At 36.6% G+C, this 27,525-nt stretch overlaps 1 protein-coding gene across 3 annotated transcripts in view; it reads left to right on the top strand.

Annotated features, from left to right (window-relative positions):
- Nucleotides 1–27,316, top strand: part of FYB1 (FYN binding protein 1) — a 125,865-nt gene extending 98,549 nt beyond the window's left edge. For 2 of the 3 annotated variants that reach the window (XM_036410954.2, XM_036410955.2), the window contains exons 8-19: nucleotides 173–332; nucleotides 871–1,015; nucleotides 5,584–5,606; nucleotides 7,754–7,820; nucleotides 8,598–8,735; nucleotides 10,552–10,577; nucleotides 11,840–11,906; nucleotides 15,019–15,109; nucleotides 16,057–16,219; nucleotides 23,681–23,714; nucleotides 25,843–25,874; nucleotides 26,650–27,316. In XM_036410954.2, the coding sequence (XP_036266847.1) occupies nucleotides 173–332; nucleotides 871–1,015; nucleotides 5,584–5,606; nucleotides 7,754–7,820; nucleotides 8,598–8,735; nucleotides 10,552–10,577; nucleotides 11,840–11,906; nucleotides 15,019–15,109; nucleotides 16,057–16,219; nucleotides 23,681–23,714; nucleotides 25,843–25,874; nucleotides 26,650–26,672 (969 nt within the window). In that variant the 3' untranslated portion in view covers nucleotides 26,673–27,316. The remainder of the gene's footprint in view (nucleotides 1–172; nucleotides 333–870; nucleotides 1,016–5,583; nucleotides 5,607–7,753; nucleotides 7,821–8,597; nucleotides 8,736–10,551; nucleotides 10,578–11,839; nucleotides 11,907–15,018; nucleotides 15,110–16,056; nucleotides 16,220–23,680; nucleotides 23,715–25,842; nucleotides 25,875–26,649) is intronic. The other variant, XM_036410956.2, reaches the window with a different exon arrangement.
- Nucleotides 27,317–27,525: the final 209 nt, after the last annotated feature.

The raw sequence follows: 27,525 nt of genomic DNA, 5'->3' as shown, positions 1-27,525 counted from the left end.
ATCGGAGCATTCCCAGGAATGACACGCCCCCTCCATTTCTAGTTTAAACCTGTAACGCTTGGAAACAGGCAAGTTGGCAAGCTGTGGACATACTGGCTTTCCAGCTGCATTCCTCCAAGATTCTCTGAATAGCAGAGAAGCCTGTGTGATTGTTTTCTTTTCCTCTTTGCAGCTCACCGGCCCCATTGAAGTCATCCATCAAGCCAGAGCTTGCTGTGATGTCAAAGGGGGGAAGAATGAGCTGAGCTTCAAGCAAGGCGAGCCTATTGAAATAATCCGCATCACGGACAACCCGGAGGGGAAGTGGTTGGGCAGAACCACCCGGGGGTCATGTGAGTGCACATTTTCCGATGACTTCACATTGTCCTCTTTGGGAGCCAAAAATGAGAAACGCACCCATGTTTCCAGAGCTGCTCATAACCATTGAGTTGGGAGCTTTGTTCTGGGTGGACCAGAATAGGAAGGTTTAAAATGACAGGTGTACTAGTAGTTCCATCTTCGCTTGGTCTGTGTTATCTTTCAGTGAGGAACAATGTAAATGTTTATATGACTCCAGGGAGGAAAGAGAGCATTAGGCTCCTCAGTGATGTTAAAAGGGGGAGGGAGGGAAATAGAGAGAGGGAGAGAGAGTCATGTGAATCACTTTGGAATGTTGAAAACAGACTCCAGGCTTACTCCAAACCACAGCAGCACAAAACTTGGATGAGGTACAATAAAACGTGTGTCTACATGGGAAGTTTATGAATCAGAACTGCAAGAAAAGAAATCAGGGGCCACTTTATAGAGCAAGTGTGCAACTGATATTCTATTCATAGCTTTAAACTATTTAAGCTGCAGTTACCTGAACATCAATTATTCCCCTTTCGGCAGATGGCTATATCAAAACCACTGCTGTGCAGATTGACTATGATTCCTTGCAACGGAAGAAAAACTCTCTGGGTCCTCCTTCATCGAGACCCGCTGAAGATGATCAGGAAGTGTATGATGACGTGGCAGAGCAAGATGAGGCTAGCAGGTATGTGCAAAGCAACACAGCTCAGACTGTCTCCTCGCCAGGGATTATGGATTTTAAGGTCCTTCTGTATTTTTATTTTATTTTATTTTATTGATTTTTTACAGAGAGGAAGGAAAAGAGATAGAGAGTTAGAAACATCCATGAGAGAGAAACATCGATCAGTTGCCTCCTGCACACCCCCTACTGGGGATGTGCCCGCAACCACGGTACATGCCCTTTACTGGAATTGAACCCAGGACCTCTCAGCCCGCAGGCTGATGCTCTATTCACTGAGCCATACCGGTTTCAGCTAGGCCCTTCTGTATTTTACCTTCCATATTTCCTTACTGCTCTCTATCACTCAACTGAATAACCGTGTACAGTTAGTTCAATATGGGTACAAGGCCATTTGGAGCTCCAGGTTGTTTTGTTTTACTCTTTGTTTACATGTATCAAATACTCCTTGAAAAATAATGAGCCTTTTGGCCAATCTTGACAAATAGGTCATCGTTCCAAAATGCTGTTCTATAATATTCATTTGATCTTAGGGATATAATGCCTAAAATAAATATGATTTTGTAAAACAGAGGCATGAAATAGAATACTTAGTTCTAAGAAATATAAAACTTTTGTTCTCAAATCTCTGAGCCTAAATATTTGTTGTTCTTATTTGAACATATAACATAACTATAACTCTACTTCACTCTTTAAAAGTACAAAAGTAGCCGGGTTGATGTGACTCAGTGGTTGAGCAATGGCCTATGAACCAGGAGATCAAGGTTCAATTCCAGGTCAGTGTATGTGCCAGGGTTGTGAGTTCAATTCCAAATAGGGGGCATGTAGAAACCAGTCAATAATTCTTTCTCATCATTGATGTTTCTATTTCTGTCTCTCCCTTCCTCTCTGAAATCAATAAAAATATACTTAAAAGTACAAAAGTAAAAACTCAATTCCCTATAATTTTTGTATATCAACTAAGGGGCCAACTTTCCATTGCCCATTCATTCCACCAGATTAGGATGAAGTTTCCCCACACAAATCTTGGGAACACCTTCCCACAGCCGAGGAACCGAACAAGACATGGAGGAGCCAAGAGTAGAGAGGAGGAACTCTTCCCATGTCCCTTTTCTTCTCTTCTTTCCCATCTCAGGCTTCCGTTTCCTTTTTCCTTGCCTCCTCCTATCTCTTTTTCCTAGCTCCAATCTTCCTCATCCATTCTTCTCCTTGCTCTTCCATTCCCCTTCTCCTTTCCTTCCTTCTTTCGTCCAATGTCTCCCCTTCCTGGTAAAATCATAATCTCTTCAAGTTGAAGGACCATGTCCACCCCAGCAACCAGCCCTAGTTTTCCTTGGCCCACATTGTGGCATCGGCAATCCACCATTGTGGTCCCCAAGCACGTGATCTGTGCTAGATCTTCTCTCTGGTAAAAATGTGTGCCTTCTTCATCACTCAGACTTCAAAGGAAAAAAAATGTTTTAATTATCAACCATTAAAAAGAAAGTAAAACTACCAAATAGTAATATACTTTCAAGACACGTGAAGAATTAAATTTCCCTCTTATGGTCTTCCCCTCTCGGTGTGAATGAAATGTGTTGTGTTTCTTTCTGGCAGTTTGGTCTAAAATGAATTATAGCCTGCAACACCTTCTTACTGTGTTATGCCATACTTATGCAACATACATCAAAACATGCAACACGTGCACTGGTGTTTACAGATCATGAATTGGCTTATGAATAGTCATCAAAAACCCATTACCCTAGTTTGGAAGTCAGTAAATGTCAGCTTCAAGGTCAGTTGAAGTTCTACATGGTTACAGCCTAAGATTTACAAAAATTTTTGGACATGCATCTTCTACCTATATTACCATGTTAAAGCATGTTTATATTTTGGTTATTTTTTCAAAATCACATTTCTTTTGCTTGGGGGCTGAAGAACCACATCATATTAATAAATGCATGTATATAGTTATGCACATACTCAAGAAAAAAAATCCACAAAAAAGAAGGATATATTTTTAATTGAGCATTCTTTAACCATATTAGGTGAATATTTCCCAAACGTTGCTACTTTCTCCATATCATCAAGTCCCTACATCCCACAACTCTAAAAACATGCTCTAGTTAGTAGACATGTAACAGAGAATCTTCTATGTAATAAAAATGGAACTAGAGGTAGGGTTTAATGCTTTATATTTTAAACAAGTATAAAACTACAACATTTACTAGCCTCTATTCTTCTCACACATACTTAATAAGAAAGTGAAAGAAGAGATGTAATTTCTACACAAGTTTTGTTTTTGAAACTACAGCTGCTGCCAGCAGGGATCTCATAACAGAACATGCTTTGTCCCTAGATCAAGAAAAGATGCTGACGATAGCCAGCAGCTTGCCCTGACAAGAATAAGAGACAGCCCCCTCCTCTCCTCCCTCCTCCAGTGCCTCCTGGTCCCTTGCACTCTTTACTTTTTCCTGCTCCCTCCAGGGGAAGGAGAGCTGACTGTGCACTACAAACTCTCTGAGCAGACACAGGCTCAAAGGCACAGGTCCCGACAGCTGACCTTCTCTTTTTCTTCTCATTTAAGACAATTTCTGGAATAAATATGAAGATGGAAAGAAAGGAAATTACAAATGCAAATTCCAGTCCTCCATCACATAGCAAAATGTTTCTATATATGTTTCCCTATCTTTTTCCTTCCATTTATTCTTTTTCTTTTTCCTTCTCTTTTCTCACACTCTCCCTCTCCTTACCTCTCCTTCATCTGTTAAATGTTTTATATTCTGAAAGCTAAAGAATTGCTCTAGGCATGTGGCCAGTGTGGCTCAGTTGGTTGAGCATGGACCCATGCCCAGGGAGGTTGCCAGGCAAATTCCCTATCAAGGCACATACCAGGCTTGCAGGCTTGATCTCCAGTAGGGGGAATGAGAGAAGGGGTATAATAGATCGACATTTCTCATAGATGATTCTATCTCTCCCTTCCTCTCTCTCTCAAATTAATAAAAACAGAAGTGCTTTAGGAATTAAATAGTGGGTGGCAGCTTTGCTCCTGATTCTGATAACCTGGTTCTTTGAAAATTGAATTTTCAAAGAAATATATCCCATCAGAATTTCCGAGATGGGATATATTTGCCATGAGTGTCAACCAATCCGATTGCAACTCTTCACGTAATTCTAACTCTCTGCTTTATGGTTAAAAGCAAGTGTCAGAGAATATGAGTGTGAAAATAGTTGTAAGTAAAGAGGATACTTAAGCATCATCAAAAGTTAATTTCTTGCTTACATAGTAAAACATCTATAGAGTGTTTTTCTATAAATTCCATTAGCAAGAGACTTTTATTTCTATATTAACCATAGATTTGCATTAGACCAATTTCTCTAATCTGCCTTTAAGGTTGAGGAATCAGATGTTAGTATAATTATACTGTCTGATTATAATATCAGACTGATAGCTGTTGTGGGTAGATTAGCCAAAGGGTCAACATGGCAGTCCAGGGAGTGCTGCCATTCTCCAGGAAGGCTGGATGCTGAGGCTCTGGTCTCAGCTCTTCAGTTCATTGAAAAGGTTTGGTCAAGTCATTGAATTTCTCAGAGCTTCCGTTTCTTTTCAACAGATTGAGGGGATTGAAGCAGATGAATTCTGAGATGGTCCGGGTCTCACAATTTACACTTCCTTTGCTGTACCAGAATTCACATTTTAGTGGCAAACACAGGCAAAGAAACAGATGATAATAAAAGAGGGATATAGTACCCTACCCGGGGCTCAGTGGTTAGAGCAATGGCCAGGGGACTGAAAGGTCACGGGTTCACTTCCAGTCAAGGGCACATATCTCAGTTGCAGGCTTGATCCCCAGCAGCAGGTGGCATGCAGGAGGCAACCAATCAATATGTCTCTCTCACATCAATGTTTCTCTCTCTGTCTGTCTCTTCCCCTCCCTTCTAATCTCTCTAAGAATCAGTGGGAAAAATATCATTGAATAAGAATAAAATAAATAAATATAGGGATATAGAATGATATATAAGTAAATAAGAAATACAAGCAGTCTGGATTTAGAAAATCAGGGACTACACTCTAGATAGCCCCCTGAGTAAGACTTTAAAACTTATCAATTTTTAAAACTTATCCTGTTTAAAATAAGATGTAATATCATGTACTAAGAGTAAAATGCTATGATTATAAGATATTGAAAGAGAATTGATTTAATACAATAATAGTTCTATATGGCTCATGGAATAATACTCTTTTTTTTTTTTTTTTGATAAATCCATCTATGGAATGATGTAGTAATGTATAACCCGAAAACTGCCTCATGGGAAAATGTTAGGAGCAAACAGTATCGTTTTGAATACTTTATGAAGTATCAAAACTCACTTGGTTCTGATGAGGTTTGTTTTGTTTTGTATTTGTTTTGTCACTATAGGCCTTGTTACTATTCATCTCTTATGAAACAGAACAATTTTCTTCTTCTTCACATATCCTAAGAACTTTGAACTGGAGTCATTTCTCTTTGGTATAATTGCTCATACAAGTGCTTCTCTTCCTAATAACTACGTAACTCACATGCGAATTTAACCTGTCTCTGTTTTGTTTCTAGCCACAGTCAGAGTGGAAGTGGAGGTAAGCCACACACTTTTAGCAGAAGTTTTTCCAAGTCTTCAACATTTTTGTATACATTAATGATGCAATTTCTTTATCTGCACCTTGCGAGGAGCATATTAAAGTGGTAGAATGAACACCGGACTGAAACCAATGGCCTGGATTTCAGCCCTGGTCACCCAGTATCCCTGAGCAATTCGCTTCTTCCTCCCAATGCTTGTTATGAGTCAGAAGTTGGCTCCACTTTCAGTGTGCCCAGGGCAGCACTGATTGTGCCAGCTGTTTAGGCATCATTCCTAGAGCATCCTCCTTCATGTTCAGAAGTATCATTGATTGTATAACTTATATGGTCACCTTATCTGTGACTCCTAATGATCCCTTGATTTCTCATCAACAAAATAAGGGAGTTTTACCAAAACTTTGCAGTGCTAGCATTTTCATCCTAAAAGTTAAATTTCAAATCCATTGTACATTTTCTAAAATTTTTATTGAATTTATTGGCATGACATTGATTAATAAAATTATGTCAGTTTTGGGTATATAATTCTATAATACATCATCTGTATATTGTATTGTGTGTACACCACTCCAGGTTAAGGCTCTTCCATCACCATATATCAATCCCCTCTTTATTCTCTTCTACCTCCCCATACTCCCCTTTCCCTCTGGTCATCACCGTACTATTGTCTGTGTCTATGAGGCTTGTGTGTGTGTGTGTGTGTGTGTATGTGTGTTTGTGTGTGTAATTGTGTGTGTGTGTGCTTAATCCCTTCACCTTTTTCACCCAGTCCCAGAGCCCCCCTCCCCTCTGATGGCTATCAATCTGTTCTCTAACTATGAGTCTATTTCTGTTTTGTTAGTTTGTTTTGTTCATTAAATTCTACATATGACTGGCTTATTTCACTTAGCATAATACTCTCCAGGTCCATCCATGCTGTTGCAAAGGGTAAAGTTTCCTTCTTTTTTATAGCTAAGTAGTATTCCATTGTTGAAATTCCCCACAGCTATTTTATCCATTCATCTACTGCGGGGCACTTGGCTATTGTAAATAGTGCTGCGGTGAACATAGGGGTGCATACATTCTTTCAAATTAGTGTTTCTGGCTTCTTCAGATCTATTCCTAGAAGTGGAATATCTGGATCACAAGACAGTTCCATCTTTAATTTTTTGAGGAAGCTCCATATTATTTTCCATAGTGGTTGTACCAATCTGCATTCCTATCAACAGTGCACGAGGGTCCCCTTTTCTCCACATCCTCACCAGCACTTGTTTGTTGCCTTATTAATGACAGCCATTCTGACAGGTGTGAGGTTATAATTTGCATTTCGCTGATGATTAGTGATGTTGAGCATCTTTCCATGTGTCCATTGGCCATCTGTATGTCTTCTTTGGAGAAGTGTTTATCCGGGTCTCTTGCCCATTTTTTTAATTGGATTGTTTGTTTTTGGTGTGGAGTTTTATAAGTGCTTTATAAATTTTGGATTTTAACCCCTCATCAGAAGTATCGTTGGCAAATATAGTCTCCTATATTGTGCATAGTTTTGCACAGAGAAGCTACTCAATAAGCATTTGTTAAATAAGTGTTTGTCAAACACCGAGGTTCCTGGGGGTTTGGAGATAACACTCAAACAAAGTATTTTAACTTTTAAAATATTACATTGATGCAGTGAAATTAAAAAAAAATAAAATGTTTGTTTCAGCTACCATCGATATTTACAAATTCACATTTCATTCCCTTTGCTTTTCTTTACTTATACTTTGGTTAATAGCTTTTTCTAAATGTCTTCTCACTATTAAATTTTTCTTATCATCTTCTCCCCTCTCTTTTTCAACAATAAATATTTAACTCTATTTCTTTTTCTAATATTTATTCTACACATTTCTCTCTAGTGCACAGTACCTATTATTATCCCTCATAGTTGTATTGTATTTCACCTGTAAAAATTCTGTCTACACAGAATAGTGTACCTACTATCTATGTGAGAGTGAGGGAGTAAAATTATTTTTCATTTAAATAGCTACTACTTTTATTTAAGTAGCTATTTACTTAAATAGTTACTATGTTTTATATAGTTAAATAAAGCATATTATTATCAAAGTTTGAGCGACTATTACACAACCAAATTACAAAACTAAAAGAAGCTTTTTCCCTCTTACTCCAAATGAAGGGATGTTTCCACCTCCCCCAGATGATGATATTTATGATGGGATTGAAGAGGAAGATGCTGATGATGGGTAAGCATAAACAGTGAATTTCCATCTTGCAAATCATTGTATTTACTAAAATCTCCTGAAGTTTTGGATTGTAGTTAGAATAAAAAAGCATAAAATAGTGTTCTTTTTATAAATTATCAAAAAAGGGATTTAAATGTTGAGTTAACAGCCATAAATCAGGAAGTGTAATTGTTTGGAAAAACCTAGACAATTATGTCAAAAGAAGTGATTTTAAAAAGAGATAATTGCAGATTTTGTGTGTTTTTTGTTTTCCAGATTTTCCCCAATCATTTATTTATTAATAATTTACTTTTACAACAAGCTCCTTAGAGTCTATCAGTTGCATGGCCATTCTTTGTACAATAATCATAGTCATAGGAACCCCAAATAAATTGAGACTATATTCTATATGTGGCAAAATCAGTACTGAATACCCTACCCTTGAGTTGTCTAAACTTTCAAAACGGCATATTTTAAATTTTAAGACCTATTAATTACTTACTTTTAATAAAAAATAAAACTAAATTGATGTTTAAAACTTAATCTTGACTTACTATTTTAAGAATCAAGAGAAAACTCACCAAATAAAAAAAAATACAATGTATCTGCTCCTTACCTTACTAAGCAGGAGTATTCAAAGCTCATGACTTGTAAGCTTAATCGCACCATCTTGGCTACAATGAGTAGCTCACTGCCTGAATGATCAATGCAGTCTATTTATAACAAGCCTTAATGTCCACCCAATGTCTTCGTGTTCCATTGATTATGCCATTCTGATCAATGCCTGTATGCCCTAAGCTCCACACTACAGGTTGAAGAGAAGAGTAACTCGTGGTCCTGGGGGATTTTGAAGATTTTAAAGGGAAAAGATGACAGAAAGAAAAGTATACGAGAAAAACCTAAAGACTCTGAGTCAGACAATAATGAAGGTTCATCGTAAGAGTCACCCAACCAAATCCAGTGCACAATAACTACACTAATACTAATTTAATCAAGTCCTACTAATATTTTGTAACCAATAACCAAATTCTGACAGGCTTACACAATTTTAATATTATTTTAAATTAATCACCTTAGCCTCACTTACTGTCTCACCCTTAAACTCCTGCATTTACATAAGAGGAGCACTAAGTATTTTTTTTAAATTTTGATTCACAGATATACTTTGTTTTCCTGACAAACATGCACAAATACACACACACACACACACACACACACACACATACGTTCACACATTCATAACTTAATAGGACTTTTTAAACTGTAACATTAGATCTAAAAGCTCACAATTCCTATGCCATATTTTATCATATAATATATTGCATTAACTACTCCTCAAAATATACTTACTCTTTTTTAAAATATATTTATATTGATTTCAGAAAAGAAAGGAAAAGGGGAGGGAGAGGAAGAGAGGGAGAGAGAAAGAGAAACATCAATGATGAGAGAGAATCATTGATTGGTTGCCTCCTGCATGCCCCCTTAACCAGAATGGAACCAAGGACCCTTCAGTCCACAGGTCGACGCTCTATCCACTGAGCCAAACCATCTATGGCAAATATACTTACTCTTTTAAAAAGTAATTTGCTAGACATAAAGAACACATTTGAAATTTTTTTTTTCTCTAAACACACTATTTAAAGTTTTTGTAACTCACTTTCACAATAGTAACATATTAATGCTATTTGAATGATATATTTATACAATACTAAAGTTAGCCTAAATATCTTCAGTTTGTCTAAATAAAAATTAGTGCAACAATTTTCTCTATCCAAAAATAACCTTTAGTACAAATTCCATTCATGTGAATTTGAAGGATCTTAATCATGTTATCTGGTACATGACTCAACTCTTTTGTGAGACACTAAAACATCACTCAGTAAATAGGACACTTAAAACTATAGATGAACATACAAATCTTTTGATGAAGCATTACTCAAATATAATCCTTACTTAGAAATAAAAGCCAAGATTATTTTTTCTGCTTCAATTACACAAAAGCTAATTCTAATTTTGTATTATTTGAACTAATGACCTCTCATACTTTCATAAAACTGTGCACCACTCTTCCAGTGATGTGTGTGTGTGTGTGTGTGTGTGTGTGTGTGTGTGTGTGTGTTTAAAGTTTAAAGTTCAGGAAGTAATAAAAGCAAAGACCTTTTTCTTTTGCAACTAAATGACACCCAATTCTGATTTCAGATCACTCCTATTAATAAGCTGTCTCTCACTTGTTTCAGTGGATATGCCTCTCTTATTCACCATTCTCCTGTTTGGGGATATATATTGGGGATATATAGGATTCTTCATGGTCATATGAAGAATCCTAGACCTTTGTAAATTTCGATTCTGCATTTCTACTCTTTGAGTCAAACAAAGAGTTTTGGCCTGAGCTATGCCACAATGAATCCAAAATATTGAGGCCATTTAATTTACTTTGTGGTAATAATGTGCCCAAACCTCATAAGACAAATCGGAAAACGTGATCCAATGGCTACACGAAAATAAATCAGTGACTGCCCTGACTCCTGCCTTTTTTGGCTGACATTGGAGTTCAAAAAAGTCTTGCTAAATTCCAAATCAATGGCCAGAAACTGGACTTAATGGAGAAATGGAGGATAAGAAAGGAATGATGGCCAACAGATTGATAGGCCTCCGTAAGCTTCCAGTCTGTTACATGTCCATGTCTCTCTAAAATAATCAATTTCTGTGTTTATATTGTTGTGATTATAATTGTGTTTTCATTTTTTTCCAGTTTCCCTGCTCCTCCTAAACAATTGGGTAAGTAATAAAAACTAACTATATATTTTATGTCTCATTTCTTGCAGATTGGGGCGTGAGATAGAAATCATTGGATATAGTCATAATATCTGGATTTAAGTTCTGACTGAAAATAATAAGTTGTGGAACTTTGTCTAGTAACATCACAATTTCTCAACAATGAAATAGCATGAAGAGGAAAATTTTAAATATTGATGGTTTTCAAACAGTTCTTCCAGTGGATAAGGGTCATAATGGAAAAAGGGATAAGCAGGCAGGGTTGGACACCAGCTTCCCCATGCTCCCAAATTCAGTAGAGCTTGATACATTGGACTTCTGCATAACAATTTCTAAAAACAAATGAGATTAGATGCCACCCTTCTAAATCTACTTTTTTTATTTTTATTTTTATTTTTATTTTTATTTTTTGAAATATATTTTTATTGATTTTTTACAGAGAGAAAGAGAGAGGAATAGAGAGTTAGAAACATCAATGAGAGAGAAACATCCATCAGCTGCCTCTTGCGTACCCCCTACTGAGGATGTGCCCGCAACCAAGGTACATGCCCTTGACGGGAATCGAATCTGGGACCTTTCAGTCTGCAGGCCAACGCGCTATCCACTGAGCCAAACTGGTTTTGGGTACTTTTTTTATTTTTCAAAATGTCTAATTTATGTTATATTTGGAAAATGTTTCACTGCTACATATAAACATTTCTTCTTTGTACAATTTCAATCAGTTTTGTGTTGTGTTTTTTTTTTATCCTCACCCAAGGATATTTTCCCATTGATTTTTAGCAAGAGTGGGAAAGAGAGGGAAAGTCAGAGAGAAACATTGATATGAGAGAAACACATCAATTGGTTGCCTCCTCCCTTGCCTCCCAGGTGAAGGTTAAAATAAGTAAATAAAAATTTTTAAAATAAAATGATATATTATTTAATACCCCAGATCCCCAAAGAATCTTGATTTCAATACTGCCATTGACCAGTAATGTAATTTTTTGGGGTCAGTAACCTACTAATACTGACATTCATCAGACTTGTGAATCTTCAAATAACCTGTCACTGTTTGGGGTTTTTCATGGCCACTAACATTTGGAGGGACCTTTAACACAGTCATCCAATGAGGTGTGAACTCCTCCCCTTTACGGAGCAGACACTACTTCCAGGAGAAATGTACAGAGGCCACAGGAACACTTACTCTGTTCTCCTTGAAACATTAAATGCTCATGTCGAAATTAGAACTAACAGCATTTCAACATTGGATATTTGTCTTCTGTTAGATTTGGGGGAGGAAGTCTATGATGACGTCGATGCCTCTGATTACCCCTCGCCTTCGGCAGACATGAAGTAAGTAAGATGTTCTCATTACAATGAAGTGATGAAAATGAGACTGCTCAAGAACAATGAACTCGGATCACACTCCGATAGGTGTGCATCTGCTGTGTGAGATCGCGTTCCCTCTGTCTTCTCCCTGGTCCCAGCTCCAACTTCCTGCCATGTTTGTGAGTGGATAACCCGGATCCTCCTCTTCCTCTCTCTCCTTCCTCACCTCTTCCTCTTGCCCTCCCCTCTCCCCATGGTCCTGCTTACTGTCCTCTGATAATCCTCTGCTCTGTCACTCACTGATGTCTGCATTCATTCGTTCATTCTCTGAGAAAATATTTGAGAGCTTGATCACATTGATCTCACGGATTCATCTCCTCCCTTTATTTTTACTGTTCCCCCAAAACCATTTTGTCTTGACTACTCTTCTTATTTATACATCAGCCTCCACCCGCCTTGTGTAACCTCTTCTACGGGAGGAAGATTGGTTCTTTAACAGGACTTCTGGTCTCTTTTTTACAAAAGCATCAGTTTCTCAACAATTTATTCAAATTAAAAAAAAAAAAAAAGTCAATGGAGACATTCTTCAGCTCACCTAAGGTTTCAATTATCTTTTAGGCTAAAATGGTAAGATATTCTAAAATCAGTTGATACAAAATGCATTCCTTTTGAAAACTCTTTTGAAATGGAAAATCACACAGTAGGATGTATTTGTATGGCTCAGTAACTATGTGGGATGATCTGATACACACGTGCATAAAAGAAAAAAAGAAAAGTGAACAAAAAGATCCTGGACTTGATTAGCTGAAAGGTGAAAGTAACATAAGCGGAATACAATAAGTGATATCTTCCGAGCTGCACTGGTAAAAATGCATAAAATAAACTCAGAATATTTATTTTTTATCAAGATTGCTAAACTAATTTTACTGGACAAGAGGCAGTACCAAGGTTACAGAAACCGAAGAGGAAATATGCTGTCATTACTAATATATATGAGCATCACGCTCCACGGGCAGAGCGACAAAAGCCGAAAGGAGAACCCTGGTCTCAGTTCTCCGTGAATGGAAAATGTCATCTCAGTGCCCTTTAGCTTTCATATTCCTCGCCATTGGGAAATGGCTCCCCTCCCTGGCAGTTTTCCATGCCTTTTTTCTGTTTTGTATTCCTGTGGAGATGCTGCTACATCCCATACAACAGCTCTCTAGGAACCCAGAGTCACACACTGACCCTTCTCTTCACGAAAAATAAACACCAGCTGATTCAACTTAACCTGACATGCAGCTGTTTTCTTACCCATTGCTTATTTTCAGAGTTTAAAACAATTTTATGTTCTCCGGCATAGTGTTCTATTTTTAAATACATGATTTGCAAAGATAGCTGGTGGTGAAGTTTTGGCATTCATGTACATTCTGATCATGTCAGAGTGCTCATCAGATATGGGGTGTTCCACTCTTGCCCAGAGTACCCTAGGATGGGAGATTCTGAGTGAAGAAGCAGGATATTGTCCTGACTCATCTCACAGGGGATTCACTAAATTCTAAGGTTAAGAATTTAAGAAACAACATTTTAAATAAGTCAGTTATAGACAACATTTTATCTTGTCAAACTCACGGCCCATAGGCCACGTGCGTCCCACAATGGATATTTTTGCGGCCCCGCCAATAAAACTGTATGTAAGAAACTTTTTAATAAAAATTTCATAACTTAATTTTTACAATATCCTGTTATACCTAATTATGAATAAGAAACTATAATGTTCGCTAATGACTTGTTACTATAACCATGTTGCATTCATTTCCCTTACGCACCTATGTGCAGGCACACCATTTCTCTCCACTAATACCAGCAGTGAATATTTTAGCAGCCAATTGCCATGCCATTAGTCTTGTATTGACTTGTTTGGTGTGCACAACAGGAAACATTTTGCTTTCAGAAATAAGAAAAATAGGTTTATTTGCATTATGCTTATTAATTTGTGCAATTATTTGGTGTCTGATAAGTTAATGTTTAAGAAAAAATATTAATTTTTATTAAAATGTTCTATTAATTTATGTTAACAATTACTCATTTACTTCAGCCCTTTTTATTCACTATGTCTCTATTAAAATAAACCTACATTTCTCTGAAAATTGTAACTTTTGTTTTTTTGCTGCCCACATAAACCTTGACTTTGTTGATTTGGCCTGTGTTAGCCTTTGAGTTTGACATGCTTGCAGTACACCAACCCCACTTAGTCTAACTGGAATTTTAAATTAGTTTAATGTAATCATAATTGCTAGCAATTGGGCAAGGGCAATTTATTTTTTAAAAGCTCCTCAGGTAAGCCTGGCTGGCATGGCACAGTTGTTGAGCATCAACCTATGAACCAGGAGGTTCTGGTTCGATTCCCGTTCAAGGCACATGCCCAGGTTGCAGGCTCCATCCCTGGTATAGGGCTTCTAGAAGGCAGCCAGTTAATGATTCTCTCTCTTCATTGATGTTTCTATCTTTCTCTCCTTCTCCCTTCCTCTCTTAAATCAGTAAAAATATATTTAAATATATGCCATACATACATGCATAAATATATATGACACAAAGCTCCCAGGTGAGCTGTATGGGGCCACGCTGGAGAACCGCTGTCTCGGACTTATCACCTCTTATGGCAATTGGCTTTAGTCCAATTGATATCACTATGGCTCCACTTTAAGTAGATATGAAAAGGCCAATATACTGATAAACTTCTTAAGCTATGAAAATCCATTTTTAAGTGCTCTTTTTAAAAAAGCATTTTCTATGACATTGGCCAATTCATTCAATTGTCTAGGAAGGAATGAAAAATAGAAGGGGTTCAAGAATAGGTTGAATCATATGAAACTACTGATATGTCACCATGTTTAAACTATTCTTAAGTGTCTTTATATGGTTCAACCTATTAGATCATCTCTAAGTTCCATTTGAACTCAGAATCTGTATTCTCTTGAAGAGCCTCTTTTGCACTATGAAATGCCATCATTTATTACAATGACTGTATTGAGACAAATAATAAAAAACAAAATTTAACAAAAATTTAATGTTATCACTAACATTTCTATAATACATTATTCTTTTTTATATTTTCTAAACTAAGTGTTGTTTTACCTGTGTTCTGCCTTCTCAGTCAAGGAGCCAAGGCCAGAACAGAAGAAAAAGACCTTAAGAAGCTAAAAAAGCAGGAAAAAGAAGAAAAAGACTTCAGGAAAAAATTTAAAGTATGTCATATTTAAATATCATACAAAGTTCAAAGTGCTAATGAAAAAAAATTCTATGATTTTAAATTCCAAAATGAAAATATCAGAAATGTAATTATCAGTATCACAGCTATCCATCATAACTTCTATATTTTAGATTTAAATTTATTCCTATAACAAATAAAGCAAATTCATACAATACATAATATACATGATGAAATAACCATCTAAATGGTTATTTAGCTGTCCTTTGAACTTTGATAAGAAGATAATCTAAAAATAAGACAGATAAAATAAGTGTGGTGTATATACAATGGAATGTTATTCAGCCATATAAAAGGAAGAAAATCCTGCCACTTGTGACAACACAGATAGACTTTATACTAAGTGAAGTAAGCTAGACAGAGGAAGACAAACACTGTGTGATATCACATACATGTAAAATCTAAAAGAAGCCAAACTTGCAGAAACAGAGGAGAATGAGGTTTTACCAGAGGCAGGGGGAAATGAGGAGATATTGGTCTAAAGGTAAAGAGTACAAACTTTCAGTTATAAAATGAATAAGTTTTAGGGATTTGATGTACAGCACGGTCATTGTCGCTAGCAATACTGTATTATACCCTTGAAAATAATTCTTAAATGTTCTCACCACAAAATAAGAAACGGTAATTATGTGAAGTTATTGGGGTGTTAGATAAACACAGTGCTCGTAATTTTAAAATATATGAGTGTATAAAAATAAGAATGCACTTAACCTTTTAAAAAATTTTAATGAAAAATATTAAATTGGGTTGGTGAGGTTATATACGATTTTCCCACACAAATAAAACACATTTTCTTCGCTGTTCTTAACATTATCTTTTAAAAACAAGGAATTGTTTATTTAGCAAAGACTTTCTTAATAAATACATCAATAAAATATTACTTGAATAATACTCATCAATCAATAATGGCTTTTTCCCCCCCAGTATGATGGTGAAATTAGGGTCCTGTATTCAACCACAGTTGTCTCATCCTTAACTTCTAAGAAGTGGGGAAACAGAGAGCTACCGGTGAAACCTGGCGAGTCCCTCGAAGTTATACAAAACACCGACGACACAAAAGTCCTCTGCAGGAATGACGAAGGCAAATGTAAGTCACTGACCACTCTTCTGAGAAGCCCCCTGAGTGTAGCAGCCACGCAAGGCTCAATGACCACCCAGCTTCCACTCTATGCTTTGTGAATTATGGGAAATAACACTTGCTGTGTTGCAATCGACATCTCTGATTCCCATCTCTTTTCGTTTCCCACTTGCTCTATTTCCCATGGCAGTGCCAAATTGGTGCTTCTTGAAAGGGGGTCCCACAGACACCGGCACCAGGAGACCCTTGTGTGTGCGTTGGAATCCCAGTTGCCTGCCCCCACCCTTGGCTTCCTGAGTCGTGAGCTCTGGGGTCGGAGGGAACCTGTGATCATAACTCTCCCCAGCTTCTTCCTCTGTGCACTGAAGGAAGAGCCACAGCTAAGGCAGTGAGGGGCACTAGCTCTGGCCTGGTTTTGAAATTATATAGCACATGTCACGCCTAGAGTTTCCAGGTTTCCTACCTTGCAAATTCACTTGTTTTCATTTCCTGTGTGGACACATTTAATACTGCCTGCTATTCCAAATGACTACAAGACAGTCCTGTTCTCTCTCACTCTGTCAACTATGAAAGCAGGCAGATGCAAGTATTTGGCCAAATACTAGAAAGGAACCTTATGAATTTGAAGTCAAGGAAAGGGTAACTCAAAACTATGTTGTCCTATATTTGAAATTGGATATAGGACAGCATGGCTGCCCCATATCAGCTGTGTTAGCCTGCAGAGAACACGTGAACTCCCAGTTGAATTGTAATGACAGGAAGGTGACTCAGGGACAGGAACTGAAATGGAGCTTGAAGAACAAAACAATGACTCAAGGGTGGGGAAAGTGGAGCTAAAGTTATCATGGAGGAGGTGTGGTTGGCTTTTCACAGGAGAAAATGGAAGGTGGATACAAAAGAGAACAGGCAGTGCGGTATTGAGATTTAGAACTCACTGGAGATAATGTGTCCACAGAGCTCAAGGAAGCAAAGAAAGCCCCTTTCAGAGTGGCATTTGGGAGGATGTACCCAAAGGAATGGCCTTCAATGCAGAGAAAGTATAAGCATAAGCATAGAAAGGTCATAAAAATGTTCAGCATTTTTAAATAATTAAATAAGTTGTGACAAATATACTGAATTAAATATTTTACCTGATGATCATGAAAGTAACATGAAGAAATTCTCCAGCCGAAACCGGTTTGGCTCAGTGGTGGAGCATTGGCCTGCGGACTGAAGGGTCCCAGGTTCGGTTCTGGTCGTATACCTTGGTTGTGGGCACATCCCCAGTAGGGGATGTGCAGGAGGCGGCTGATCAATGATTCTCTCATCGATGTTTCTAACTCTCTATCCCTCTCTCTTCCTCTCTGTAAAAAATCAATAAAATAAAAAAAGAAAGAAATCCTCCAGATACAATAATAGGAGGGAGAAGAAGCCTGCTTAATGTGGGGTAGGATTTATAGGCATGTTAAAAATCATGTAAATAAAAACATTAAAATGAATGATTAGGTTGATGGGCCTAAGTCTGTGGTCAGCAAACTGCGGATTGAAACCAGATCATTATGTCTGTAATGTGTGTGTACCTCTTTTTATTTAAAGACTTCCTCTGGATTGGACTTAATGTGGCTTCTTCATTTGAGAGGTGATTCTGGGAAACACACGTAGGCTAGTGAAGAAGTAAACAGGGGACAGAAGACAGTTACCACTAGAGTGATTAAAGGTTAATCCAGTAGGGAACTTGGAGCAGCAGTTACCCCTCCAGAGGGAAACAAGTTGCAGTATTTCTACCACTCTGTTTCTCAGGAATGGAAGTCCACTCCTGGGAAGGAGGCAAGGCATTCAAGATGCATGCCCAGCTTGTGGCCTCTGTCCCTGGTTGGAGGAATGCAAGAGGCAGCCAATTGATGTTTCACACTCACAGTGATGTTGCTCTCTCTTTTCCTTGCCCTTCCTCCCTCTCTAAAAATCAATTAAAAATATCTTTAGCCTCATACAGAAAACCCTTTCTGATCTATCCTCATACTCATCAACTACTTCCCACCTGCAGCTGACACCCTAAAATTACAAACTCTTATTTGTCATTCCCCCAATAAAGTACTCTATTTCACCCTTCTAAGCTATTTTATTCTACTTGGAATGCTCATAATTGTCTATTAAAAACAACCCAGTTGTCATTTAAAATTGGACGCACATCCACTCCCTACTCCCAACTAACCCATCACCATTAATATCTCCCCCGCCACAACAAGCTATTACTTTTGTTGCTTTAATTGACATCTTTACCAATCAGGAGTCTATTACTCTTATAAGACTCTGAGCTTGAGAGCAGCTTCCATGAGAGGCTTTCAAAATTGTTGTGCCAACACATTCTAAGCGCCTGGCACCTTGCTTACGGCTTGCTGAATGGAATTGGACAATCTGGACATTGCAGTTGGAGAACCAGATAAAAGCCTGACAAGCAGGCATCCACGGGGAAATGTCTGTGGAGTAGTTCTCTGTCTTAGCCTTCGTACTGCCGTTCGCTTGCTGTGTATCATTCGGGAGCCCTTCGAACTCTCAGTTCCTTATTTCTGCATCATCTGATTAGCAGCAAAGGCTTTTGCAACCCAACACCCTGGTGACCCTAACGTTTTCCTTACTCTCCATTTTCTTTAATCCATCAAAGGAAAGAAAACATCGCCTACTTAAGCCCAGGGCTGGTAATGATAGGAACTAGAGGCTAAAGCATTAGCACTAATCCCTTCCCACTGGGGAGTGGAGGGTAAGCCTCTCCCAGGCTTGAGCACATCTGATCAGGTCTCACCCACTGACTTGTGAGGTACAGCTCTCAAAGGCGCTAAGAACTTAAATAGATATTTCTGGCACGTTCCCAAATGTTTAGCATTTCTCCCTCATATTTGCTAATATTCCGCAACTCAATGTCTCATGAGCTGTGAGCTTTCCCACTTCTTGTCACTGGAGAAAATTTTTTCTACAAAAATATGCAATGAGACGCAGGCTGAGTTATTTGTGGTTGAAATGTCCTCCGTGGCTTTTGGATATCAGAGAAAAGGGGATTTTAAAGGTGCTTTGAATTTTTCCAAATCCAACTGATCATTCTTTGCTTAAATAATTCTGGTTTTAGTTCTAAAACAACACACGAAGAAAAAAATTTTAAGTTTAAAAATTTGAAGTTTACCTTGAGTGGATCCTCAGAAATGAGAGAGATACCTACCTAGAGAGAACATTCTATAAAAGTAGGATAATATTATAATAATTTATATTTAGTATTATGCACTGAATTTCCTTTTCCCCTTTTATCATATTGTGAATTGGACATTGTTCTACTTGCCTGGGTTAATCTACGCAATATGATTTTATTGTTTTGTAAACTACACGAGGTTAAATGGAGTAAATTTCACTTTATATCTGGACTTGCTCACCACACCTGAAATACTGAAGAAATAATCAAAGTGGTCATTTTCATCAAGTGACAAAATGGAAACTATTAGAATGAAGACATTTCCCATTTTGAAGATGACTTTGTATTTCTTTCCTCAATAATCTCATGTTCACATCTCCCCTCTGCAAGGTGAGTCATTGGTCCTGGGACACAGCTGCCTTCACAGGCGAACGTTTGCCGAAGACACGGCTGGCACAGTCGGGGGCGGGTGTTCCTTCCCTAACGAGCTCTCCCCCACCACATATTTCAAAACATTTGTTTCAAGCCACTGTGTTCCGCTCTGTGAATGTGAGGTTTCCAAATAATAATTTCATATTATGTGTAAGGATCCCTGCCAAAACCCACAAGATTATTGGGCTAACCAAACATGGAAGCCATTCCACATGGTACAGAACTATAAGGCAGTTTTTATTCACTTCATTTGCTTATATATTTTTAATATGTCTCATATTTTTTATCAATACTTCAGAGAGGAAGGGAGAGGGAGAGAGAGATAGAAACATCAGTGATGAGAGAGAATCATTGACTGGCTGCCTCCTGCATGCCCCATACTGGGGATTGAGCCCACAACCCAGGCATGTGGCCTGACTGGGAATCATACCGTGACCTCCTGGTTCATAGATTGATGCTCAACCACTGACACCAGCCAGGTGCTTGCATTTTTCATTATCATTTCTTTATGATGGATATACATAGAACATGTGAACAGAAAGAGTATTTTTGTACTACAAAAAAAATTATCTCTAGGAACTATAATGGAGAGATTATATAAAAATTCACAGTAAGTCACTTGTTTTGACACTGTCATGAGGCATGCTTTTAACAGAATGAAGTTTTAGCAGAGGCTTTTTAATGTACTAGACAGCAAAAACTATGCAGTATGAAAAGTCATTAACCCAGTAGAAATGCTATTTAATAGTCATTTTATAGCTACTAAGCCCCCAATTATCACATCATTCCAGGGAACTGGAATAGAGCAGCACAGTGCCATCCCACACTTGATCTCCTTGAAAATATTCACAATCATTGATGTTTATGTATCAAACACACAACAACAACAAAAGTGGAGCATTCAACAAAAGAGAGGGCTTTTCCACAGAACTCGTGAATAGGCAAGATGTAGAGGAAATGTCATAATAGGGCTTTGAGAATCTAAGAGAATATAATTTTTGTAATTTATTTTGTGACATTAGATCATTAAGCTGTGTCATGAGTTATTAATTTTGGTCAAGTAAAGGACGGGTTTAGTGCTTAATTGCAGAGAGTGTTTTATTCAGGTTTACACAGTTTTAGCATAATTGAGTTTTAAAAAATAGATTACCTAACAGCACAGGAAACGAAAAACCTCTTATTTCAAAAAATCATGATTATATTCTCTGTTTTTATGTTTATTACTATTAATCTTCTAAATATGTTTTAAAGCAGAAATATATTTGATGCCAAAATACTTCCAGTCTCTGACAACACTATAATTTCTTACACATTTTTCTAGTTTTCTGTCTCCTAATTTTAGTTCAGAGCATCTATAAAGCCCCAACAATTCACAATGAGGTTGACATAATGGTTAAAAGCTTTAGTTTATATATGTCACTATTTTTCACTTGTTAATTTAAACATGAATCTATCATGGGGACAGAGTTGTATTGTTTCTCTCTGCCCACAATGTGTTTTAAGAGAAAATTCAAAATGAAAATAAAACCACAAATTTTAACTAATAAAAAAAAACAAAAAGGTTGTACTATTTCCATCTATGGAGAACTATTCCCATTTGTTTCTGGCCCTGGACATAATAAGTATAGATAAACAGATTTGGTTATTGGAACCTAACACAGAACCACAATTTATTCTTGAACCTTGTTATCTGTACTATTTTTTTCATTAAAGAGACACATAAAATTGAATTTCTTAGAGATGAGCTTATCTCCCCTTAAAAACTGTGTTAAATTATGACATATACAATAACTTGTTTAATATCTCTTAACATGAAATGAGTGAAGGAACTGGGACATTAAATACTACCCCAGGATGATAAGTTTTAGTTGTTCTTACATTAATAATTTACTACTTTGCTTTGTCTGAAATAAAAAGAAGGTATAAAATAGCCTAATTTGCCGAAACTGGTTTGGCTCAATGGATAGAGCGTTGGCTTGGGGACTGAAAGGTCCCAGGTTCGATTCTGGTCAAGGGCATGTACCTTGGTTGCTGGCATATCCCCAGTAGGGGATGTACAGGAGGCAGTTGGTCGATGACTCTCTCATCGATGTTTCTAACTATCTCTCTCCCTTCCTCTCTGTACAAAATCAATAAAATATATATATATTTTTAAAAGTCTAATTTTTCACACTGAATAAAATATTATTTTACTGTGCTTTTATCATTTTGCAACATTCTTCACTGCTTTTATACTGAGGGAATTCAAAAATAACCTTGATTCTTTCTTTTTCAAGTATAATTCTTATCAACAGCTTTCATTTGAAGGTGGTGAATTTCTTGAGAAAATATTTTGGTGAAGTTTTTTACCCTGGAATAGTTCAAGGGAACATTTATTTATTTTTTTATGTTAAGCTACAATATCAGTTGTATGATCCTAATTTTTAAAAATCATGTGTTTTCATATAAAATCAATAGTTACATGACATCAATATATTTATAAGTTGATTATTATTTGTATAGATCTTTGCTTATGAGCTTTCTGGTTTATTCTTTGTTACACATCTACTTTGATTTAGAATCCAAACTATATACCTGAAGTGAATCAAAGCCAATAGACTGACTCAGGGAAAGAAGTGATTTGGAGGCTGTATTGACAAGGCAGTAAATGGTATTATTCTCCAGTATACAACAGAGTTCAGGCAGTAACACAAAACTAATGTTTTCCAAGGTTGGTAATAGCAATGAGATGTCAGCAGGCATTTTCTGAAGAAAATAGTCTGTATTTTTTCTAAGAATGTTTTCACCTCTGAGGGGCAAAAGGAAGGTGCTCAAAGAAGTTGTGGGGGTTTTGTTTGTTTGTTTTGTTTTTTGCTTTCTTGCATAAAATATGTCCATTTCTTACTTAACCAGGGAATTACTAGGATCCCTGCTATGTGTTCTTCAGTAATGATTTGTTCCATGTCATATGAAAATGCAACTATGAGACTCTCATGTGGCAAAAGCAGTAGAGGAGAGTCCTTCACACTGAAGATCAGAAAGCCATGAGGAGACCATTCAGAATGCACATCCCCCCAACTAGCACTAGATAGCTGGCATCTGAAAGCAATGCTGATTCCGCCCAATATACTAAAATTGGAAGTGTTAAGTCGGAGATATGGTAGTATTTAAAACACCTACCTATGAACTACTTTTGTAATTTGAGAAACTGTGCTTTCTAAATTCTTCTTATGGGTCACGTGGATGACACCTTAAGAAATAGATTAAAATTTGGAAGAACTTTGTATTACAACCTGAAGTAGTTTAGAGAAGGGAAAAAAATATATATTTACAGGGGAAAGGAGAAAGGATTTTAAATGGAGGAAAAGAGACATATTGGAGTTAGAGAAAGAGAAAAGTTGAAGAGAAAAGAAATGAAGAAGATAAAAGTAGACATAAGAAAAATGGGTCATATTTAAAGATAGATATACAATTATTCAACGTATTATGTTAATACTAGTGGTCCAGTGCGTAGATTTGTGCACATTGAAAAAAAATTAATTAGAAGAAATATTTTAATACTAGAGGCCTGGTGTACAAAATTCAGCCTCAGCTGCAATTTGGTGGGCTGTTGCTCCAGGGTGGTGGTGGGGCCTGTGTCCCACTTTGGGGAAGCTGAGTATAGTTTTGTGGGTGCCAGGTCCACAGTGTCAGTGCACATCACGACAGCTCATGCATTGAGCGTCTGCCCCCTGGTGGTCAGTGTATGTCATAGCAACTGGTTGGACGTTTGAACACTTAGCATATTAGACTTTTATATATATGTATATAGATTCAACTCTAATTCAATTTCTTAAAGGAAGAGTAAAGATTTTTCAAGTCTGCACTATTAGATTCACTTTCATTTTCTTTTTCTTTCATAGATGGTTATGTCCTCCGGAGTAACTTGGTGGACAAGTAAGTTCATTTTCTTCTTCTGTTATACTTGTAAAGAATTTTATGCTTTGCTTTAAGAAAGATTCTTAACATCATTTAAATAACATAATCTACTGAATTACCAGAAATCAATTTTTAAAACAATATGCTATACTAATGTCAGTACCCATAATCCATAATAAAGTTAAGGTTTTCATAAAGTGTCACTTTAAATAGACAAGAAGCCCTTCTCATTCACCATTATACAGTTCATAGTTTTATGTGTTCATTGGAGACAGACGTTGCAAACATTGGAGACAGGTCACAGCCTCAAACACTTTCATTAATACTTCTCATTTCACTTGCTGATTAATGCAGTTGGCTGAATTGAATTAATCAGGGATCAATTATTGCCTACATAGTAGGTGTTAATATCACCTATTAATAGTTTATAATTCGGCCCTTAATTAAGGACTTTTCTTTACTCAAACCAGGCATAGTAGAGTCTGAAGTTGTCTTTTTTGGAGGCATGCCAGAGAAAATGTAGCAATCAATGATTCTTCTATTCTTATGAATGAGTTGTTGTCACTGTCTGGTGGCAGTGTGCTACCAGAGGCCCCCCAAACATTGTGAGATTCTGTTCCAAGTAAACCAGTGCAAGAAATGATTCCATTATCTGGTTAGGTCATGTCTCAACACAAAGATTTACAGAATTCAGCTTTATAAAATAAGTCAAAGAGGGTTCACAGACGATATCTACAAAAACCCTGGCACCAGCCAGAAAGAGAGAAATCAATGTTAAGGGCTCTGTCTGCAAATTAGTATAGAATCAAAAGAAAAGGAATCATAATACTTCATTTTCTTCAGAGCATTAATCACAATGCTGGCATGGGGTTTCTCAATAGATCTTATTATATATAAAACTTAGAAATTTCATGGAAAGAATGTGTGGTGAATAAGAGGACATCTTCCCCAGTGATTATTATGGGTGATTAAGAGAAAATTTAAAAAAAGGACTCTGTAATTATTGGCATACTGCCTATTGCAATGAATACTTAATAAGTTTTTTAGTGGATAATAGGAAAGCCTGTCCTCTCTGCCTTTGTGTCAGAGTTTGCATTAGCCAAAGCCTCCCTCAGTCTCAGAGAAAGATCCAAACAGAAGACGTAGGGACTAGAGCATCTGCCATGGTTGGCAGCAGTCTGGAGGGCCTGCTGCTGCTTCATGAGGAAAGCTCAGAGCTAGAACAGGAACCTAATGTGGGTCTGGTCTGCGGGACCAAGTCACCTTACATATCTGGACTTTGAAACTGTGTCCTATATTTCAAGGCTATGTTAATATGTAAGATACTTTCTATTTTATTTGTGTGTATACCGTTTTCTCCTCCAGTAGACTATAAGCTTCTTGAAATCAAAGTTTGTGTCTTCCTCATATTTCTATCTCCTGGGACATGAGAGGCATTCAGTGTGCGTGTGGAATAAAATATTTTACAAAGGGCCAGATAAAACCTAAAATGTATTATGAATGCTGCCTATCCTCATAAATATTGTTTTTTAGAATTATATAACATAAGAATCATCATATTAACTATATCTTGGCTACTTATTTTATAACTAGTATTTATATATTTTATAACTAACATTTTAAAATTATAAGAAACATGCAAAAATTCTGCATCCATTTTCTATGTCAAATATTATATTCCATTCAATATTTGAAGTTCAAGTGAAAGCATAAATCTGATATTAACAGGTATAATGAATTTGTGTGTTTTTTATTATTATTGGAATAATACCCCACTGGTTCTAATACCCCATGATTTTCCAGTTTGTTTAGTTCAACAAATTCTTCTTACCAAGCTCAGCTGTATGCTAGGTTCACTGCTGCATTTAAACAAGGCATGCACTGTGCTCCTAAGGCGTGTTTCTGATTACTGTGTCTATCGTAAACAGAAATAAATTGGGGAGGTTAGAATGAAAGAGGAATAGGTTAAGCCAAAGAAAGAAGATGCAGATGAATATGAAATTTCTTCCCATTTACAAATGCATAGCAACTTTTCATCCTTAAATGCTTTGTGTCATATCAAGTTATATTACTAAAATTTTCATCTAAATATTGCTTTAATGCTAAGATATTTTTTTTAAATAAAATTTCTTTTCTACAATTACAGTGATGGAGAGATCTATGATGATATAGCTGATGGTAAGTCTCCCATGGCATTGACCACAGAGAACAGGCAGTGAATCTATTGTCCTGTCAAATTCTGAAAATAGCTTGCTGATTTATTAGAACCTTCCAATCTGATCACTTGAAAATGTTAGAAAAGGTAAATGCCCTCATATAATGAGAAAAAAATATTTTTGTACATAACTGGAAAGGGAGAATCTCATTTATTTTCTTTGAAAACAGAAGTAGAAAAATAGTCGGTGAATTTTTTTATTATACCACAAATCTTAATAAGAATTGTTTTTATCAACAAAATATATGTGTACCTGGCATTCATTTCCTAACCTATAATACTCACTAGTGTTTCCTAAGCATTATATATTCCTAAATTATTATCTAAAAAATTAATTTCAACTGACATGAAGCATAATGTTAATCACGATGCTTTTTAGTCTCCTTTTAAACTTATTCTTGATGATGTTTACTATTTCCAACCTCATTCAGAATGCCTACCACAAAATAAATTTGATTCAGTGGCAAGTAAAAGAAAATAATCCCCAGTTTCATTTTGTTAGAGAATAAATTTGTCCATAAACTTTATTGGAATTGAACACTGAGAAATAAAAGTGAAATAAATATATGACCTTCCTTGTAACTACGTTTTTTGTTGTTGTTGTTTTTTATAAAATAAGCCAATTGTACTTTTTTTAAAATTTTAAACCAGGAGCATATTCATCGCCCATATTTCCAACCTTGTAACACTCAGGGGGTTTTGTATAACCATGTTTGAGTCTGCTTTTTTTTCTTTCAGGTTGCATCTATGACAATGACTAGCCCTCAGCTTCTGTTATTCTGCACTGTTCACTTGATGCCAGTATGAAGTCTGGGTTTTAGTTGGCATACGTTATTGGTTACCATAGAAAATGAATGCACAAAACTACTTGTTATCATTTGTTGTAAATTCTGAGTATCTTTATAAAGTTTTAACATTTGGACTTGGAAAATGATCTCTCTGTTTAATCAACATTTTGAAAGACTACATCAATGAGATACAAATTATTAAATATCCTATCTCTGCCTTGGATAAAATTATGAAGGCACTTCTTTTAGACCATCAATAGCAACCTCCTTCCAAAAAAAATTAATCGTTTAAGAAATGACTGCATTGTCTAATGATATATAAGGAAGAAAAAATAAAAAAATATTTACAAAGGACTTCACAAGAAGAAAACTATTGTTTGTACCTCTAATTGTGACTACCTATATCTTATATTCTCTACTCAAATGATCTGTCTTTTAAAAGGCTGAGCTCGCGTCTCTCTTGCTGGTGGGTTAAGTGTTTTTCAGAAATGATAACAGTAGCAGAACTTTTGTACAAAGTTTGCCCCTATTTGTTCATTGTGAATATGTGTTAATTATTTGATAAGAATGTATGCGTTTTGGTATGCACACCTGAGATTAAAACTGTAGAAGGATCAGGTTTCTTTTTGCAGACTCCTACACTGGCCGCATAACCTTGTGTTCTGTTTAACATGCTGTAAGTGGAGTAAAAGTGAGGCTTACTCTAAAATTACACAGAAGGAATTTGGACTTGGAAATTGCCCTTTCATGGAGCATCTTTACGATGAAGACTTTTTAAAAGGTTTTTGTTGTTTTTCAATTACCTCTATGGAGATTTTTAAGAAAC

Source organism: Pipistrellus kuhlii, unplaced genomic scaffold (genome assembly GCF_014108245.1).
Source record: "Pipistrellus kuhlii isolate mPipKuh1 unplaced genomic scaffold, mPipKuh1.p scaffold_m20_p_4, whole genome shotgun sequence".
Taxonomy (NCBI): domain Eukaryota; kingdom Metazoa; phylum Chordata; class Mammalia; order Chiroptera; family Vespertilionidae; genus Pipistrellus; species Pipistrellus kuhlii.
The sequence above is the reverse complement of the archived record's forward strand: the minus strand, read 5'-3'. Positions and strand labels throughout refer to the sequence as shown.